Source organism: Carettochelys insculpta, chromosome 23 (assembly GCF_033958435.1).
Source record: "Carettochelys insculpta isolate YL-2023 chromosome 23, ASM3395843v1, whole genome shotgun sequence".
Taxonomy (NCBI): Eukaryota; Metazoa; Chordata; order Testudines; family Carettochelyidae; genus Carettochelys; species Carettochelys insculpta.
The window spans coordinates 11,114,144-11,131,891 of NC_134159.1; the positions used below are offsets into that span (position 1 = coordinate 11,114,144).

Here is a 17,748-nt window from a genome sequence, read left to right on the forward strand (position 1 = left end):
TTAAAATTCCTCATTCTTTATGGGTTGCTGTTAGAATATGCACTCGCAACACCAAACCTACTTCTGTTATTTTGTGTATGTATTTGGATTTAACTAAGCACACACAAAAGAAGGCCTATGACTGTGTCTGCCAGTCACATTTGGCATCAGTTTAAAATGTGATACAAAAATAATTACAAACCCACCACTATGGATGTCACTTTCACTCTGACTCGAGCACACCCCACTGGTCGTATCTGAGCCATGCTAATGGAGGTGTGTGTATGCATGCCTGCATTCATTTTTCTTTTTAGGGGAGATGCTTTAGGAGGAGTCCAATGAATTTGGCCAGGGCCATGGTTGCTCCTGATACTGGCTGTCCCTGGAGATATAAGGGGCCTGTTTTAAGATTACTGATATTTAAGTTCTTGTCCAACCAGCAACTGGATCTTCAGAGGCCTACAGTCATTGTCTAATTCCAGCCACACCTGTACAAAAGTGTTTGAAACTATCTTTCTTATACAGCCTCCTTATTAACAGAAAAATGTGTCCCCAAACATAATGAGTACAATCCTGCTCCACCTGAAGGATGCCATCACCTTTGTCTGGAGCCAATTTTCTGTAAGTCCTTTGTGTGATCATTTTCAAGAGAGAATCATAGAACACTAGGACTGGAAGGGACCTTGAGAGGCCATCAAGTGCAGCCCCCTGCCCCAATGGCAGGACCAAGTACTATCTAAACCATCCCTGATAGACATCTATCTAACCTGTTCTTAAATATCGCCAGCGATGGAGATTCCACAACCTCCCTTGGCAATTTATTCCACTGTTTGACTGCCCTGACCGTCAGGAACTTTTTCCTAATGTCCAACCTAAATCTCCCTTGCTGCAGTTTAAGCCCATTGCCTCTTGTTCTATCCTCAGAGGCCAAGAAGAACAAGTTTTCTCCTTCCTCCTTATTACTCCCTTTTAGATACCTGAAAACCGCTATCATGTCTCCCCTCAATCTTCTCTTTTCCAAACTAAACAAGCCCAATTGTTTCAACCTTTTTTCATAGGTCACATTCTCTAGACCTTTAATCATTCTTGTCACTCTTTTCTGGACCCTCTATAGTTTCTCCACATCTTTTTTGAACTGTGGTGCCCAGAACCAGACACAATACTCCAGCTGAGGCCTAACCAGTGCAGACTAGAGCAGAAGAATGACTTCTCTTGTCTTGTTCACAACACACCTGTTAATGCATCCTAAAATCATGTTTGCTTTTTTTGCAACAGCATCACACTGTTGACTCATATTTAGCTTGTGGTCCACTATAATCCCTAGATCCCTTTCTGCTGTAGTCGTTCCTAGACAGTCTCTTCTCATTCGGTATGTGTGAAACTGATTGTTCCTTCCCAAGTGGAGCACTTTGCATTTGTCCTTATTAAACTTCATCCTATTTACCTCAGACCATTTCTCCAATTTATCCAGATCATTTTGAATTATGACCCTATCCTCCAAAGCAGTTGCAACCCCTCCCAACTTGGTATCATCTGCAAACTTAATAAGCGTACTTTCTATGCCAATATCTAAATCATTGAGGAAGACATTGAACAGAACCGGTCCTAACACAGACCCCTGCGGAACTCCACTTGTTATACTTTTCCAGCAGGTTTGAGAACCATTAAGAACTACTCTCTGGGTACGGTTATCCAGCCAGTTATGCACCCACCTTATAGTAGCCTCATCTAAATTGTATTTGCCTAGTTTTTTTATAAGAATATCATGAAAGACCATATCAAATGCTTTACTAGAGTCTAGGTATACCACATCTACCGCTTCTCCCCTATCCACAAGGCTCATTATCCTATCAAAGAAAGCTATCAGATTAGTTTGACAAGATTTATTCTTTACAAACCCATGCTGGCTGTTTCCTATTACCTTACCACCTTCCAAGTGCTTGCAGATGATTTCTTTAATTACCTGCTCCATTATCTTTCCTGGCACTGAAGTTAAGCTGACTGGCCTGTAGTTTCCCAGGTTATTCTTATTCCCCTTTTTATAGATGGGCACTATATTTGCCCTTTTCCAGTCTTCTGGAATCTTTCCTGTCTCCCATGATTTTCCAAAGGTGATAGATAGTCTGAGATACCTCCTCTTTCAGCTCCTTGAGTATTCTAGGGTGCATTTCATCAGGCCCTGGTGACTTGCAGACATCTAATTTTCCTAAGTGATTTTTAATTTGTTCTTTTTTTATTTCAACTTCTAACCCTACCCCTTTCCCACTAGCATTCACTATGTTGGGTATTCCTTCATCAGACTTCTCAGTGAAGACCGAAACAAAGAAGTCATTAAGCATCTCTGCCATTTCCAAGTTCCCTGTTACTGTTTCTCCCTTCTCACTGAGCAATGGCCCTACCCTGTCCCTGGTCATTAGGTTCCATTAAAGCCCTGTTTATTCCACTCCAGATGATTCACTCCTTCAGTTTTGTCCCATTAGAAATAACATCCAGCAATGTTGCCTGGAGGCTAGGTACAAGGAAGGCATTTCTCCTAGGCATGGCCAGACAGTGACTAGAGTAAAACTGCAAGAACAAGATGAAGGGAAACTAAAGATACATGCTCAGTGTCTCCTCTCTCCTGTTATATGAACGGCATTGAAACCCGGAGAATAAACTGTATCTTTAACTCATTACTTGTGGGAAGACAACTGCTCCAAAATGAGAGTTTTCTCCATACACTAAGTAAAAAGAAAAATAAACCATAAATGAGATGTCAATATAATTAAAACTAGAACCACCATCTTTGCAATTTGTCAGTCCTGCAGCCCATATTAACTTGAACAGTCCTATTGATTTCAGTATAGATTTTAACCTTGACAGACATATTATGATGCACGTAGCTTGATTCTGCATAGCCCACACCAGGTAATTCCATCTGTTAGTTCTGCTTCAAACCCATACCTTCTGGCAGAGCTGGAGCAGATTTTTTAGAAAGACATTCTATCTTGGTTTAAAGAACATAAGTGATGGGGAATTCACCACATCCCTAAGTAAATTTAATTGCCGTCACTCTCAAAAGCATGCACTTTATTTCTGGTCTGAGTTTTCAAGGTCTTGTTAGGCCTTTGCAACACTGAAGAGCTATCTGCTACTGGAAATCTTCTCCACAGCTCATGATCAAATCATCTCTTAACTTTCATTTTGCTATGCTGTCATGAATGTATGCAGGGAAAGGGTTAACCCTTACAGAGAGAACTCTCAGCCCCGGGTGGTCAGGTAAGCCAATGGGAGGAAGAGAAACTTTTTTGAACTGTGAACAATTGCAGTCTGAAGGATCTTTGTCTGTGTGGGTGATGCAGAGGGGACGCAGAGAAATGATTGCTCTCAAGCAGTTGCAAAGAATCCAGCAACTATCCTGACCATCTCAAAATCAGCCATAGTTGTGTAAGTAAAAGGGAAATGTGTAGACAGACACTATCAGGCTATGGTTATTTTGAATTTGGTGTGGACTAACTGTATTTTTTCAGTAGCTTTGGTTAATGATCTGATTCCTTCCCTGGTAATCTGTACTTTTAAGATGAATCCCGGGGAAGTAATTCTCTGTGCTACAACCACTATAATTTATTTTCTCTTGTTTTGTGAATAAATTAGTTTTTTTTTTTTAAAGCAAATGATTTAATCCCTGTGTCGTAGAGGAGAGTCTGCATATATGCATGCCTTACATTGAAAGGCCAGCTAGCAAATTACAGTTCTTTGTGTCTAAGCTCTCTCCTGAGGGAGGGTTAAGAGCTTGGTGTGCCCCACAGGGAGATGTGTTGAATGTGTCCTCCTGGATTAAATGTTTTTTTCCTCATTTGGGTGGTGACATCGATTACCAGCCCGGGGTCAGGGAATCTGTGACCTTCGGGAGCTTTTTAAGCAAAGCCTTTTATAGGCAAGGTATTATTAAGGTTTTTGTGGGACCCTACTTTCTGCACTCAGAGTGTCAGAATGGGGATCAGCCTTGACATATGCTAATTAGATTGAGTTTCTTTAGTCTGTCACTAAGCAAATTTTTCAGACCTCAGATAATATGTGTAGCTCTTTTCTCAAATTTCTGATTCTTTTTAACATTCTTTTTCAAGTGTGAACTTCACAGTTAGACTCTATCCAGTAATGAACTCACTAATGCAGTATACAGTTATCAGAAGGGTAACCATGTTAGTCCGTGTCCACAAAAACAACAAAAAGTCCTGTGGCACCTTATATGCTAACAGATTTTTGCAGCATAAGCTTTCATTGGCATCTGATGAAGCGGGTCTTTGTCACAAAAGCTTATGCTCCAAAAAATCTGTCAGTCTATAAGGTGCCAGTGGACTTCTTGTTGTTTTGGCTGTATACAATGGTAGCACAACCTCTCTATTTAAGTTCTGTATTCCCCTGCTTATCCATCCAAACATCACTTTGGCCCTGTCATATTGTACTGTGAGCTCATGTTGTTGTTATTATTATTATTATTATTATTTACTAGCAGGGCCCACCCCTTTGTGGCTGTTACGAAGCTGGAACCTTGCTGACAACTCCAGACCTGAGGATCTGTCCAGGGGAAGCTCCGGGGACGCAGCCCCGGGGACCCAGCCAAGGGAACTCCAGCAGACATGGGGGCTGGAGATGTTCGGGACATGGAGCCCTGCCAGTAGCTCAAGTTAGGGGGACCGGGCTGGGGAAAGCCCAGCAGCTCCAGCCATGGGCCCAGGCTGGGGCCAGAGGAACCCCAGCAGCCCCTGAGCCAGCCAGGACACGGAGCTCTGCCGGCAGCTCCAGCCCTGGGGACTCAGCTGGGGGAAACTTGGCAGGGGCACAGAGCTCTGTCAGCGGTTCCAGCCCTGGCGATCCAGCTGGGGTAACCCCAGCAGCCCTGGGGCTGTAAGCTAGCTGGGGCACAGAGCTCCACCAGCAGCTCAAGCCATGGGGATGGGACCAGGGAAAGTTCATCAGCTTCAGCCACAGGAACCCAGCTGGGTCTGGGGGAACTCCAGCAGCCCCCGAGCCGGCCAGGACATGGAGATCTGCTGGCATCTCCAGCCGCAGAGATCTGGCTGGGGGAAGCCCAGCAGATCCAGCCCCAGTTCTACAGGGAGGCATGAGAGGAGTCAAATGCTCAAAGTGGAAGCATCAGAAGATGGGATCAGGAGAGAGGCTAAAGAAGATTACAGGCAACATACGAGAAAAAGTTGTAATGAAAGCAGAGATGTAAGGGAGCGCAGGTGAAAAATGTTGAAGGTGAGGCTGAATTGGTAAACACAGAAGGGGAGAGAAGCCAGAGAAGGGATTTGGAGGATCTGAAAGAAGGTTAAGTTATGACTAGTTAGGAACATAGGACACCTAACTGGCTGGACCATTTGTGTTGCCCAGTGTGACGAGTCCTATCGGACACTGGCCAGTACCAGATGCTTCAGAGGAAGGTGCTAAAAGTCTCTAGGAAGTCTCTTTGTGATGCCCATAAATTAGCATCTGGGGTTTATACATTGAAATAGGAGTGTTTCTGTCCCTTACCCAGTTTTAATTTGATCTAATGTGACTGTGGATAAGCTTACTATCTCTCTGAAAAGTCCCCTCTGCAAGAATTTTAATTGCTGGGAGGATTCTATTAAACTGTGTCTACAGTACAAAGTTTTGTTAACAGAAGAGGCCTTCTCTTGACAAAACTAGGGAACGTCCACACTACAAATGCGTTCTATTTAGAATCTGTCAACAGAATGCAACATTTTCCCCAGCAGAGTTATGTCTTGAAAGTTTGAGGCATCGCGCCTCTGTAGACGGCTCTGTCAACAGAAAAATAATGTAGGTAGTTGGGGGGGAGCCCCCTGTCGACAGAGAAGGCTGCCAGTTCACCAGGCAGCCCTGTTTGCAGAGCTTCTGGTTGGCTCTTGTGTCGACACAGGGCTGGGAATTCTGGTTGTCTGTCGAAGAGGGCGTCAACAAGGGGAACCCCTATTAGGTGTGGATGTGTTTTATAGACAGATGTTCTGTTGTGAAATATCTGTCGACAGAACTCTGTAGTCTAGACACAGACGTAGCGATTTAATGTGTTGGGGAAATCACTTTCCAAAACAGGACTTTATGGGCACCAAAGAATGACCCCCAGGTTTTATACTTGTCCTGAGCATGATGAGCTGTATTTTGAGAGTTTAATCAGTGCTATATAGATGCCCATGTGCTGCAGAATTTAATTGTGAGGCAGCTCGGGGCAGGGAAGCAGGGCACCACGTGACACTACAAATGCCTGGACCAATCAACAAACTCTTGAGTTTCGTTCCTGTTACATATAGAACAATGAAAGGCTTTTTTGTTCTTTTATTCATACTTCAGGAAAGTCTGTTTCCTGGTTACTGCCAAATATAGCCACTGGCTGCCTCACAGCTGTGTGGTGGGGTGTGCTGAAGCCTGAGAATAGCTGAGCACCTGTGGCTCCCTCAAAGTTGGTCGGAGGTAGAGGTGCTCTCTCAGTAAGCGCACAGCAGCCCCAGAAGTTGCACCCTTGTGCTGTTTGGTAGCTAGCAGTGAGATTTTTGTCTTTTCTTTCATTCATGTGCAAAGCATATGTAACACTGAAGCTCCTGGACAGTTTCTCGCACCGTCTGTGGTATTTCAGAGTAGGTCCTGCCATAACCTGTGTTCATGGATTCATAGGGTTTAAGGCCAGAAGGAATCATTCTGATCATTGTGTTCTGCTCTCCCTGCTTGCAGCTGAAGGAGCACCCAGAGAAAGGGGTGTATGTAAGAGGGCTGTCACTGCACACCGTGCACAGCGTGACCCAGTGTGAGCGCATCATGGAGACAGGCTGGAGAAACCGAGCAGTGGGCTACACACTGATGAACAAGGATTCCTCCCGCTCCCACTCCATCTTCACCATCAACATGGAGATCTATGCTGTTGGTAGGTGCCAGATTCTTGGGGGACAGAGCATAGAACCAGCCTTTGCAACCTAGTAGATAATCCCAGAATAAAAGATGGCTGAGTAAATTATTGATTTTTTTGATAAAGTAGCTGAACCACATTATCTGTGGGGGGAAAAAATCGTTTCATTTCTAAATTAAAATTAATGTTTTTGATTTTTCTAACCAAAACCATTATCTGTGATGTTTTCAATGTCTGTTCAAATAGATGTTTTCAAAACACTTTGTTTTGATTTTTTTTGCAAGCAATTCAGACATTTTCAAAATTTATCTGTTTTATTCAGCCAAAATTATTTGTTAAATTTGACCCTAATTTGCATATGATTTCACAATCCTGCAAAATGAATTTTTCAGGGCATGTACTATTTGCTGATCTTTTTTTTTCCCCCCGCCATCCCTAGACTTAAACGATTTTAGGCCTAGAATTAGAGCTGTGCCTGAGCACTGGGATTCATGACAGTGCAAAGTGACTGACTATTGATGAATGTCTTTTCCCTTGTTAATCTGTGAAGGGAGTAGGACAAGTGTTCTACACATTGCTCGGGAGAGTGTTTCCCACTGCCTCTGTGGGTTATTTTTTTCTGCTAAAATGTTTGTCTGATGCTGTTGAAAGGTGCTGGCTGACAGCCCTGATATGTGAAGTCCATACTTGCATCTGGATTCACAGACTGTAAGGTGGGAAGGGACCATTATTGTCATAGACTCGAAATCGCAGAAATGTAGGGCTGGACAGGCCCTCCAAAGGTCATCGTGTCTAATCCCTGTCTTGAGGCAGGACCAAATAAACATAGATAAATCCTGACAGGTGTTTATCTACTCTGTTCTGAAAAACCTCCCATGACGAGGATTCCACAACCTCCCTTAGAAGCTTCCAGTACTTAACTATCCTTATAATTAGAGAGCGTTTCTTAATAGCTAATCTAATCCCCTTTGCAGCTGACTATGCTGATTACTACTTATTCTGTCTTCAGTGGACGTGAAGAAGGAGAAGCTACTTACCTTTCTGTAACTTGATTTCTTCAAGATGTTTTGTCTGTCTGCATACTCATGCATATCTCTGACTAATCTGATCTCCTGTTTAACAGGCCAGAGAACTTCATCCAGTGATTCCTGCATTGGGCCTACTAACTTTTAATTGAATAGAGTATATCTTTTTGACACACATTTAATCTCTGTTAAAAGATTCCAGGGAATGAGAATCCCTACGTAGTCTAGTCCAGTGACAAATTATTCTGGCTACGTCTACACTAGCCAAAAACTTCGAAATGGCCACGCGAATGGCCATTTCGAAGTTTACTAATGAAGCACTGCAATACATATTCAGCGCCTCATTAGCATGCGGGCGGCTGTGGCACTTTGAAGTAGGCGGGGTCCTTTCGAAAAGGAGCCCCGTCTGGACGAGCCGCGTCAATTTCGAAGTCCCCTTATTCCCATGAGCTGATGGGAATAAGGGGACTTGGAAGTAGGCGGGGTCGTTTCGAAAATGAGCCCCATCTGGATGAGCCGCGCCAATTTTGAAGTGCCGCAGCCACCCGCATGCTAATGAGGCGCTGAATATGTATTTCAGCGCTTCATTAGTGAACTTCGAAATGGCCATTCGAATGGCCATTTCGAAGTTTTTGGCTAGTGTAGACATGGCCTCTCACTGTCAAAATGTTCACCTTATTTCCAGTTTTGATTTTTCTGGCTTCAGCTTCTAATTATTGTACTTTCTTTATTCACTAAAATATGGCTAGCAAAAGGGCAAGTTTCCCCCAGATTTCACCTTAACCTGGATCTGGAAGTGTTATTTAAAGAGATGAGGGATGAGTTCAGTCTCCTATGCTCCATTCAGTCCTTGGCATCTGCTGCAAGTGCTAACAGTCTGCCTTTATGTCCTTCATCTGTTAATCCTGCACAAGAGCTTCCTGAACTGTGACCCCATATGCTACTGATAGTCTTCCGTTTCCATTAACAGAGAATTTACTCACCAAACATTTACTAAACATGGGGGGATGAGGAATGACCCTCAGAATAACCCACTTAGTTGATCATATGAGTGTTAATTATGCCATGATAGGTTGAAGTAGGCCCTGCTTCACAAGTTTCTATAAGGTGGGATCCTCAAATCTTGGTGTCAGCTTAAGAATCAAAAGTACATGCTTATACCCCTCTATGTTCCAGGTAGGGCTTGGAGGTCCAATCGTAGTTGGAATTATTTGTTCTTGTTTAAAGGCTTTCAAAAACTGATACCTCTGCTTTTGTAGCCCAGCCTGGCAGGGCTTTGCTGTTATTTCATCAATTTATTAAGGAAGCACCAGCTGCACTCCATGGCAAGCTGGGCCTAAATTCTGTTTGTGTCCCTGGATTCTTCAGTGCTGTAATGTAGCAGACTGGATATTCTGCATCACTTTCATTTATAGTACATTTGAAATTGGAACTTTTTCCTGGCTTTAACATGACAGTCATAATCCAGACAGTCCAGTGGCCTCTGCTATTTATTTTGAAATTTAAATTAAATTTGTTTTACAACTTTCCTCACATTTTCAGTTTTTCTTATGCCCCAAGATATGTTATTGATAATCCAGAGCTGTTTAGTAGAAGACTGAGGGGAAAGGGGGGGTGAAGTATGATGTTTTGGCAGCAGAATACTGAACAGTCTGGGATTGGTGCACTTGGGGAGGTATGGGAGCAAGTTTGGAATTGTGGAATAAGCACGTTGCCTGGGTGTTTCTGCTAAAATGATCACCAGTCAAACAATTAACAAACTTGACATTTAAACTGTCATCTTTAGCTTTCATATTGGGCACCCCATTAAAATAAATGGGGAAGATCAAACTGTCTGCAGCCTCAGGAGGAAACACAGCCTTTCTTACTCCTATTTTTAAGATTCCCTTCATAACCATAAGCTCGTACTTTTTAATGCACACTGGAGTACAAATACACAGTGGATAGCAGATTCTGTGGCAAATTCTGTGGCTGCAAATTTATGAAATATACTGGCCCCTTCCTATTAGTCCTCTGTGAGCATTCAGAGGAAAGGGTTCTTTTTCACCCTTGCTTTGATAAGTGGGAACAATTGGGGTTGCTGACTTCCCTGACTGAATGGATGGAATGCCATTTGTGGCATTGGAGTCCAGCCTGTCTGGTCAGAAAAGCTGGCAACCTAGGAAGAAGTATTAGGTTTGTGTCATGCTTCTGCTGCCACAATTTGTTAATGGACTAGCAGAGAATTAGGCAGTGGCAGCCTGACTTTCTAATCTGCTTGCAAGCACTTTAGCAAGACTCTGGAGACCTTGTTACCCCATGGAAACTAACCCAGTAGTTGTATTGATTGAAACAAACAAGCTCCTTGGGTACAGGAGCCAAAACAACTATTTAATTTTTAATTACCAGTAGCAACTTATCTAAGATGGAAAACCCCAACTCTTCAGTGTATCCATCTACTTTAGGGCTCAGAAAGGACAGTAAAAATGGGTGGTATATTTAGCTCTCCACCTCCCCTTTTCTCCAGTTTCACCTGCACTCCTTGAGGTTCCAGATGTTTCTGCCAGAATGATCAGCAATGAAATAGCTAGTAGTGTTTTATGTCATTGTCATTAGGGTGCAGTGGCAAAACTTCATTGTGATGAACAGGCAGTAAACATCTTGGATCTGCCGTCTCTATCTTTCTGAAAACTCAGCCTTCACAGAGTGTCAGTTCACGCTCTGTTGTTGGAGTATTTCTTCACAAACATAATGGCTAGAGACTAAAATTTTTACATGAAAGTTTGGATTTTGCAGATATTCCTAGCACCATCAGAGGAACATCAGTCAAATCCTTGATGTGCTCCATTGTCAGCCTCATGCTGTTCTCGTGCTTGTGTCCAGTTTCACGGTTAAGCCTGGGTTTGTGGTGGGCTAGAAATAGAAGGGAAATCGATGTTTGAGGTGGAGATTGATCTAGCACTCAGGGTGGTAACCTGGTACAAGGGATGTGACAGATTAGATTAGAGAAGTCTCCTTGGGATTGTCACCTCCTCAACAGCCTGTTCTGCTGGGCTAGAAACTCTGGTCTTTCCCAGCTAAGCCACAGAATTGAGATAACCACTCTCCAGCAGAGCAACACAGATGTTGGAACAGCTCAGCTCTGGAAGGGCTTAGGTACAGGGCTGTGAACAGCAACCAGGAACCCAACTCCCCCAAAGGGACCAAATCCCCAAATAAATCCATCTTACTCTGTGTAAAAGTTTTACACAGAGAAGCTTATAAATTCACCCCCCTTTATCAGTGAAAGATATATGCACAGTGGTTACTCCCCCCCACAGGTAAAAATTTTCACTTGGTTTGATAATAAACACAAGTGCTTCCAAGTATTAGAGGGGTAGCCATGTTAGTCTATATACACAAAAACAATGAGAAGTCCTGTGGAACCTTATAGACGAACAGATTTATTGGAGCATAAGCTTTGGTGGGCAAAGACCCACTTTGTTAGTTGCAAGTGCTTTTATTAAGTATAAAAAGTAGGATTTAAGTGATTGCAAGTGAAAACAGACAGATCAAAGTAAGTTACTATCCCAAAATAAACAAAACATGCCTGCTGATTCTAATACACTAAAAAGCGTGTTACGTGCAAACTTTTACGCTAACAGTTGTCCTAATTCTGTTAAGCAAGATAGGCAGCCTCCTAGCTTGGGCTCAATCCTTTCTTCTCTTCAATCATAGATGTTTCCAGTAGGCATCTTAGCTGGTAAGTGGGAGTCTCCTGGTGCTTGGCAACTCCCCCTGTTGTTTAGTTTCCCCCTTTTAGATCCCTCTTGCACAAAGTGGGTGTTCTTTATGCTCAATTCAAATTTTTCTCACCTTGAGTAGAAAACTATCTGATCCAAATGGATTCCAGCATCAGGTGGCCTAGCCACATGTCTTTTTAGGACCACCAACAGTTTGGGCATATAGGAAAACCAAACTATTCACAGGTTGTTGAATTGAGCACCAAGGCGTCAATTTTACAAAAACATTACTACTTGCTTTTACTAGAATACTGGAACTAATAAGACATGTTGTAACTTTAAAAATTCTTTCCTTCTGCCTCAGAATATTCTGTACACCCCCAAGAGTGGGGTGACTATGGGGTTGCTAAGAGAATGAGAATCAAATGGCTCAACACATCCCAAATGAGTCAGAACACATTGGAGTTTGGCAGTGAAATTATGGTCCCACTGAAGTCTCTGGAGTCAGGTTTTCACCTTGGCCTTTTTCTTTCAGTGCCAATTAGCAGGGGTGGACAGCATGCCTATACCTATGCCCGGGAGAGGAAAGCTGCTCCTCACAGTGTTAAGAAAGAACTTCCCCTGGCCAGACCAACGGCAAAGCTGATGGGTTCTGTAGGAAATTGCTTGCAGCTTTTCTCAGTCAGGAGAATAGTCATAGAATTTAAAGCCAAAAAGGATCACCAGATTACCTACTTTGACCTGTATATCACAGACCCCCTAAGCACCAGTTGGCACCAGCACACTAAACCCATCATGAAATTAGACCAGATGGGGGGAAGAAATGCCTCTAGGCCCAGAACCACAGTGCAGGGAAGCTCTGTCCCCTGTACTGGCTTGTGAACTCCACTCCCATCACTCTCATTAGCCAGGAGCAGCGAGGGATGGTGGCTGCCAGTGTAGTGCCAGGTAGGTGCCACCATTCCTTGACCCCTCCCCCTTCTGTCCCACATCCTGTATCCCCACCCCCAGTTCCCTTACACACATCCCTCCTGCCCAGTTCATGCATCTTCACTCCCCTTCCTGCTCAGACCCCCCACCCCTGACTGCTTCTGCTTTGTATTGCCTGCCCTGCCCCTCCCACTCCCAGCCCGCTGCCCAGCAGCCTCTCTCACACACTGCACTGTCATTTGGCCCCACTTCAGCACTTGGAGTACAAAGGGAATCCTGGTGCCCTGAAGTGTTGCGTCATCAGTCAGGGGCCATGTCTGTGAAGATTTTTTTTGGTTTGGGTTTTGGTTTTGGTTTTTGTGGCTTCTCACATGACTGATTTTTCTGTGGGTCAGTGGCCCCTGACCCATAAAAAGGTTCCCCATCCCTGCTTTAGATGAAGAATCTCTCTAATACATGTGAGTGAAGGGTATTCCTTCCTAACCCATAACATTTAGCAGTATTGTAAGGTGAAGGGTGGAGTGACCATATCTCCCCCGGTCAAATGTGGGACATGGGGAACGACTCCCATCCCGGCCAAAACGAGCTGGATTGTCATCCTCTCTGGGGTGCCAGGAACAGGGCTGCCACCTCCCAGGGAAGCTCCTGGCTTCCCGGAGCTGTGGGGGGCAGTTTGTGCAAAAGCACAGGTCCAGCTCCTGGCTGCCCCTGCTACGGGAAGCTGTGTGGCTCCAGCTCCACCCCCACTGTGGCCACAGTTCACCCCCACTGGGTCAAACCCCCTGTGGCTTTGGCTCCAGCCCCTGCCCCTACCCCCAGCTCTGGCAGTCTCACTCAAGCACCCCCCCAACCCCAGCTCCCGCTCCAACCTCCGCAGCCTGGCTCAACCCCCCATGGCTCTGGCTGCAGCCCCTGCACCTGGCCCTGGCTCCAACAGCCCCACTCCAACCCCAAACTCCAACCGGGGCTCCTGCTCCAACCTCCACAGCCCGGCTCAGTCCCCTGCAGCTCTGGCTCCAGTCCCCGCTCCCGCTCCAACTCCCGCCACCCAGGCCCCAGATCCAACCCCACTGAAGCCCTGGTTCATCCCTCCCCTGTGGCTCCTGCTCCAACACCCACAGCCCCAGCTCAGCTCCAACCACCGCTGGGTAAAGCCGGGCAGCAGCTGAGCCACCACATGGTCTGGCTTCCAGCTCCTGGCTCCCCCAGCTGGGGGAAGCCAGTGAACCCTGTGAAATATGAGGCCATTAGCCCCTTTTGCAAAATAAATTGAGATGCCAGAACGGCACCTGAAATACGGGGCTGTCCCACCGAAAACAGGATGGATGGTCGCCCTAGTGAAGGGCAGAAAGGAAATGTTACAGAGGAGAGGGTTACTTCCTGGTCCCTGGCAAAAAAGGAGTTAACTTCAGTTCAGCGCTTGATTTCCTCATGTAGAGGTACTGAGGGGGAAGGCTGCAGATTGGTTGCTTAGGAGGCAAAGGGGGGGAGAATCCCTTTGAGAAGGTCGGGCTCCTCACCCAGGCTCAGGGGGCTTGTCTGAATCCCAGTCTGGGGACTTCTCTCATTTTCTGCTTATATTCCCCTTTGTCCCTTGAGGAGCATCTGATGTTAATAGTGCCTGTCTCCAGGGTCATCCCTGGGAGGATGTGGGGCCCAGGACAACACCCCCCGCCCGCCGCTCAGCCCCTGCCCTGCCTTGCCTTGTCTCTTCCTACCCCTTCTCACTCTCTCCTCTCCCCTGTTCTACCCTTTCCACCAAGCCCCCTCTCACATCCCACCTATTTCTTGCTAGTCCTCTCTTCTCCAAGTGATGCTGGGAGCCTGTGGAGCAGGCTGGGACTGGTTCACTCACAGCTGCAGGTATCAGGCCCCCCAATAACTCCTCAGGCCACCCTGGACCCTACCTCCCCCTGAAGTGCAGGGCCACCCAAAGCACAGGACCCAGGATGATTGCCCCAGTCCATCCTATGGATGGGACAGCTCTGCCCATCTCTCCTCCTGCTTAGTCATTTCACCAGCTTTTAGGCAGTGAAACCTGAACTTTGGACAGATCCTCTGGGATTCTTGCAGTGTTTGCATCTCCTCTTGGGATGCCAGGAATTTACATTGTAATGTCATGATAGTGTTTGTGTCACTGGTGAAGGGCACTTCCCATGTCTGTGCACCATGGGCAGCCCAACGTGCATCTCCATATGCCAATAACAAGTAGTGCTGTGGCACTTTAGAAATTAACGAGTTTATTAGGTCATGAGTTTTTCTGGGTAAAATCCACAGATTAACACGCTTACACCTCTGAGACTTTTTCCCATACGCTAGGATAGCTTTGATTCAGGCCTAAAGAGAAGCAATAGGCTGGAAATTGAACTCAACATTGTTTGAAGGCTTCTTGGTTCCCCCAAACCTTTTGCTGTAGTCCACTTGAACTGATCCTCCTCTCTGGAAATTCACATCTTCTGCAGTGTGTACTGACCATGTGTCTCTATTGACTTTTGATTGTCATTTCCATTCTGACATATTTCTACCCATTTAATTTCTCTTTCCTGGCCTGGTTTTTATCATTAACTCTGTGAAACATCCTAGGGGACATAGTTTGTGTGAAGAACCTGTACAAGTTAAGGATCTGATCCTGCAAGGTGGTGAGTGTCTTCTGCAAAGTGCTGTGTATCCTCATCTTCCACTGACACTTATGGGAGTTGATAGTGCTTATGGGATAAGAACTTAGAGCAAATCAAGAAGTTTTGCTCTATCTGGGAACCAAGGCAAAATATGCAAGCACATGATTTCAGTAGGAGTTAAGTCTGTGATTGAAGTTAAACATGGGTATAAGTGTTCTGATGAATTGGGATCTGTGTACTTACAAAGTCTGTAGTTCAAACTGAAATGTAATACAAAGGCCAACTGATCTGGTCCTTTCTGGTGAAGTCGCTTCTTTAAGTAACTTGATCCCACATTATTTTCTTGGAGATGAAAAAGGACAAGATCACCTGAGGGCTGCAAAACTCAACCTGGTGGATCTGGCTGGAAGTGAGAGGCAGTCCAAAACTGGAGCTACAGGAGAGCGTCTCAAAGAGGCCACCAAAATTAACCTCTCTCTCTCAGCACTGGGCAATGTCATCTCAGCTCTGGTCGATGGCAGGTGCAAACACATCCCCTATCGAGACTCAAAGCTGACCCGGTTGCTGCAGGACTCCCTTGGGGGAAACACCAAGACCCTCATGGTGGCGTGCCTGTCTCCTGCTGATAACAACTATGATGAGAGCCTCAGCACTCTGCGCTATGCCAACCGGGCAAAGAACATCAAAAACAAGCCCTGTATCAATGAGGATCCCAAAGATGCTCTACTGAGAGAGTATCAGGAGGAGATCAGGAAGCTGAAGGCCATTTTGGCTGAACAAATGAACACAAGTAATTTGCCAGGTACAGTGCCCTTGAATTGCTCCAGCGTTGCTGTATCATGGGCCAGAAAATTACACCTTTAATATACAAGGTGCACATTGGCATTTGTCCCCAACTTGCCTCCTACCTGTTGGGGAAGGCTCTCTTCAGCCCAATGCCAGCAACTTTGGCCTTTGGGTCAGGTGGGGGGTTTGGGTGGAAGCAATCTGTTTTTGGTTGGGATGGAAACTTTAGGGAGGGGAGCAGCCTGTAAATGCCATCCCCCGCACTGCTAGGTAGGAACAGCCTTTCATGTCGCAAGGAAGACTGGTCTTTTTTCCTTCCTTTGCCCCAGCCAGAAGCAGCCTTCAAGAGAGCAGGCAGTGTCCATACCCCCTTCACCTCTTTCCCGCTGTTGATCCTCCCCTTGTGCATGTGAGATTATGTTAAGTTGCCACATTAGATGGCCTCATTTCATTTGCTTTCATGTGGGTACTCCTGCCTTTTTTCTATGAGGATAAGTAAATGAAAGGAACCGAGTGAAGAGGGTTGCAGAGAGGCTATGAAACTTGAGAACCACCTGTTCGTAAAATTATTGCTCCATTAAACCAGACACCTTGCCTGCATTCCTTCACCTTTACGCTGGGGTAAAATGGTAGCATTCTCCAGCTGGCAGAGCAGAAGACTAGTCATAAGGACTCTTAGGTTCTGTTCTTAGATCTGCTGCTAATTCTCAATCTGACCTAGGGTAAGTTGAATAACATGTGTGTGCCTCAGTATCCCCATTAGTAAAATGGGTCTGAAAATAATCCACTTCCCTAAGTAAACAGGTAGAAACCAAGTAAAGGAAGACTCCAATTAATGCTGTATTCCAAACATCTCTCACTCTTGCCTTTACTGCCAAAGTCCTTTCACATCATGGTTCCCATTACTGCTCTAAGAGAAATGATCCAGTGCCCAGGGAATGATGTATTTTTGTGCTGAAAAGTTTAGAGCATCCTACATGGTAAACTACTTCCCACTGTCAGCCTGGCCTTAGGCAAAGATCATACTATTGTAGCCCTCAATTACACCCTGGAAAATGAAGGCTGGAACCTAGGTTAAAGATATGTCTACTACCTATATAGTTTTGTTGCCAAAAATTTTTTTGTGGTGACAAAACAGGGAAAGCATTCACACTGCAAGGCAACTTTTGTCAGGAAAAATACCCAATTTCAATAACAAAAATCTTCCATCCCTAGACGAGACTTTTTTCTTTTTTCCCTCCATTTATTGCTGAGAAAGCGATAGTGTATACTCCCCTGTTTGTTTTATCGACAAAACTGGCTTCCACCGGTATCCCACAATACCTGTCCTGATGGCTCTGCTCAGTGTTTTGAACTTTGCTGCCCTGCAGACATGCACCTTCCCTGTTCAAAGCTCTGGCAGTAAGTATCTGGCAGCTGAGTGAGCTGTTCCATTTAGGGAACAAAGAACACATCATTGGACTGCTCCTCTTCTGCCCTGCGCTAGGAACACAGCTGCAGGCAGACTGTTGCTGCATCCAAAGGGAGACATACTGTGCTGCCACTCATGTTGCTGCTCCCAGTAGCTAAAGGTACTGTGGAAGGACTGTGCAGGGATCATCTCTGCCTTCCCACAACACAGTCCTGTGGGATACATACCCACAGTGCATTGTTCACACTGTGAATAGTGGTACCCCCAACGTGGACGTGATCTGTCGACCGAAGCAACTGTGAACACCCTCTGGTGATTTTTGTTTTTTTAACTTCTGGTGTCAGCTTAACTTTAATGTCAACATAAGCTCTGTCAAAAAACTTGAAGGTGTAGACATGCCTTTAATAGCCATCAG

General features: G+C 45.2%; 1 protein-coding gene across 11 annotated transcripts in view; it reads left to right on the forward strand.

Moving 5' to 3' along the window:
• The window catches only part of KIF17 (kinesin family member 17), a 94,514-nt gene that overhangs the window by 40,539 nt on the left and 36,227 nt on the right, over window positions 1-17,748 (forward strand). For all 11 annotated transcript variants that reach the window (XM_074975863.1, XM_074975854.1, XM_074975856.1 and 8 more), the window contains exons 4-5: window positions 6,691-6,880; window positions 15,486-15,938. In XM_074975863.1, the coding sequence (XP_074831964.1) occupies window positions 6,691-6,880; window positions 15,486-15,938 (643 nt within the window). The remainder of the gene's footprint in view (window positions 1-6,690; window positions 6,881-15,485; window positions 15,939-17,748) is intronic.